We start from the raw sequence: 2,830 nt of genomic DNA, 5'->3' as shown, positions 1-2,830 counted from the left end.
ACTTTGTATAAAGATAATTCTCAACTATGTTATAACAGAATGATTTGATATACCATTTTTCTTCATGCAAAATGTGTGTAAAATGGCCACAAACAGGTTTTCTCATTATATATAATGTATCTATAAACTAAATCTAATTTGCATATTAATGTGTTTTTGGGGCAACATTTAATGAAAAAAGAAGTGTAATATTGAGAGTAATAATTGACAAGATTTTCATAATAATATATCATATTTCATAGGAATATTTAAATATATTTTTTTCCCCTATTCATTTGTTGTGTCTCCCAAAATGCGTAATAAACATGCTTTTAGTCCCGGTGTCCTCATGAGGACATGTATGAAATCAACCTCCTGTTTCGTAACAGAAAGTTATATTTTGATTTGAAACCCCATAACATTTTCTTGAGATGTTGATTTATGACACACAGTTTAAAAATTAGTCAGATTTAAATGACAATTACAAAATATTATCATATTTCCATAAGAGTGTCACTATATTAATATCAGACATTTCTGAAGACCAAGGAGAGGGGGTGGTCATGGTGAAACATCCCAACATTTAGTATCTCCGAAAAGCCCTGAATGTGCTCTGTACACGACATCCAGTAAAAATAGGAAAGATAATACTTTTCTTAAAAGAAACAGGATTCCCTGAATTATCGTCATTGATATCGTTATCGTAATAAATACCAGAAAGGTCCATATCGCCCATCCCTAGTGCAGACACACACCAGCCTGACCTGCCGCTGTAAAAGCTTTCCCAACCAGGTTGGATGTCAGTTTTACTGGCCTGGTGGGAAGCTTCTGGACCTTCAGGGATGATGCCGAGGATGGGGAGAAATAGCTCGCGAGCGTCTGCTCCACCGCCGACATCGCCCCATATCCCTTCTCATTCAGCTCCGTGATGTTAGAGTAGTTAGATACTGTGGGGCTGAAGAGTCGGTACGAATATGGTTTATGCCACTATCTCGTAACCTCAGCATGGTGATTGGGGAAAAATGAAAGGCTGTGATCTAGCTTTAAGGAAGTGCTCGTCCAGCTTTCTCTTGGGACGAGCGTCCTGTTTCTCGGCTGGCCATTCGATGTTCAGTTTGGCTACAGCACGAGTCACAACCTCCACGAGCTCCTCATACGCAAGAGACTGTGGTGGCAAGTCCACAGTCTCCTCCGTGTCGACGCTCAACACATCAGGAAGGATGAAGATAGATGAAGCGTCTGGCTCTCTCTCCGGGGGGAAGAAACCACGGGGCGGGCTTCCGATCTCTGAGAGGGAGCCGTGGATCTAGCGGATGAGGACCGAGATAAGGACGAGCCCGTCTCGGATCCCTCCACTAAATCCACTTGCAATCCCCACAGTAACAGCCGCTGCTGTGCCTCAGCAACAACGGGGCCGGACCCAGCAGGATCGCGAACCTGGCCGCTTTCATGTGAGTGGGAGAAGCTTACAGTCGTGACAGTCAGCCCCCTCGAGAGCTGACCGTGCATGCTCCGCTACCAAACAGACAACGCACAAATCGTGTGTATCCCCACCTGAAAGATAGTGTGGGCAGGGAGGAACACACGACTTGAAATGCCCTCCGCTCGCCACATTTGATTTTGTTTTACACTTTGGCATTGTTCTCACTTGCTAAACAGAGACATTTCTGACTGACTGAGTGATTTTGCATACACACACACCACAGACACGCTCGCTGAAGAGAATGAAGCTAACATGTGCGCTTGTCGGATGCGCCTTTATGCTTCCTGGTTGCTAACGTCACCCCGCTCGTGATGTGTCGCTTCGCTATTGGACTAATTTCACACATGCTTCAGAACGTGGTTTTGCCAGGGCATTCCCAAAGCGTTCGACACAGCTCGAGTTCCTGAAGGGGAACTGTTTTCATCACTGATAATAATAGAACCATTACAATAATGATGAATGTTTCTTGAGTAGCAAATCAGCATATAAGAATGATTTCTGAAGGATTGTAACCCCCATAGGCTTCAGCTGCATAGAGCTTAATCTTGTATTTATTTATATAAGTTGAACATTGCATTGACAGTGTTTGTTTCTTTTTGTTTTCTGCAGGTGTTATAGCAGGAGTACTTGTGTTTTTCCTCTTGGTCATCATTATTTGTGTTGCTGTATTTGCATGGCGCCGCTATGGTTCTGCAAAGCACAATAAGTATGATTTTTATTGATTGATTGTCTGGGATTATGGGTTTATTTCATAATATAATGCAATATAAGCTGTATTGGGTTTATCTCTAATGTCTTTTCTCATCTTTAGAATGCGCAACCCACTTGTGGAGTCAAAAGTGCCTAATAAAAACTACAAGTATGTATTACTCTATTATTTTGGAAAATTGGAAAATACAGTGGCCCAAAGCAAAGCATTTGGAAGTTGACCTCAAAATTTCTCCCCATGTCATTTCCAATTCTGAGTGACTTTCTTATGTGGAACATATATAAGAATATATTTTGAGAAATGTCTTATTTTTGTAAAATTGAGCTCAGTGATGACCAAAATTGCTTGGTTACCAACATTCTTCAGAATATCTTCTGTTATTCTTCAGAAGAAAGAAAAGCATACAGGTTTGAAATGATGTGAGGGTGGGTAAACAATGACAGAATTTTCAGTTTTAGGTTAACTTTAGGTGAAATTGTGTGATTGGATATCAAAATGTGAAAGTGTCATGCCCAGTATTTTTTATACACAAATGCACTTGCTTTATTAATATTTTGCTATCTAATGCTGTTATTTTTGTGTATGCCAAAAGTGTCTACATTTTTGGGGCCACTGTATATGATGTAATTTTAGTGACACACATACACACACACACACAC

The 2,830-nt window shown here is 40.7% G+C and overlaps 1 protein-coding gene across 1 annotated transcript in view; it reads left to right on the top strand.

The window, feature by feature from the left end:
* The window catches only part of LOC107664641 (receptor-type tyrosine-protein phosphatase H-like), a 19,725-nt gene that overhangs the window by 12,608 nt on the left and 4,287 nt on the right, over positions 1-2,830 (top strand). The window contains exons 8-9 of the mRNA XM_016455257.1: positions 2,072-2,179; positions 2,288-2,321. Of these exons, the coding sequence (XP_016310743.1) occupies positions 2,072-2,179; positions 2,288-2,321 (142 nt within the window). The remainder of the gene's footprint in view (positions 1-2,071; positions 2,180-2,287; positions 2,322-2,830) is intronic.

The sequence above is a fragment of the Sinocyclocheilus anshuiensis genome, unplaced genomic scaffold (genome assembly GCF_001515605.1).
Source record: "Sinocyclocheilus anshuiensis isolate Anshui unplaced genomic scaffold, SAMN03320099.WGS_v1.1 scaffold35, whole genome shotgun sequence".
Taxonomy (NCBI): domain Eukaryota; kingdom Metazoa; phylum Chordata; class Actinopteri; order Cypriniformes; family Cyprinidae; genus Sinocyclocheilus; species Sinocyclocheilus anshuiensis.
Note: the sequence above shows the minus strand (reverse complement) of the source record. Positions and strands in the feature narration are given on the sequence as shown.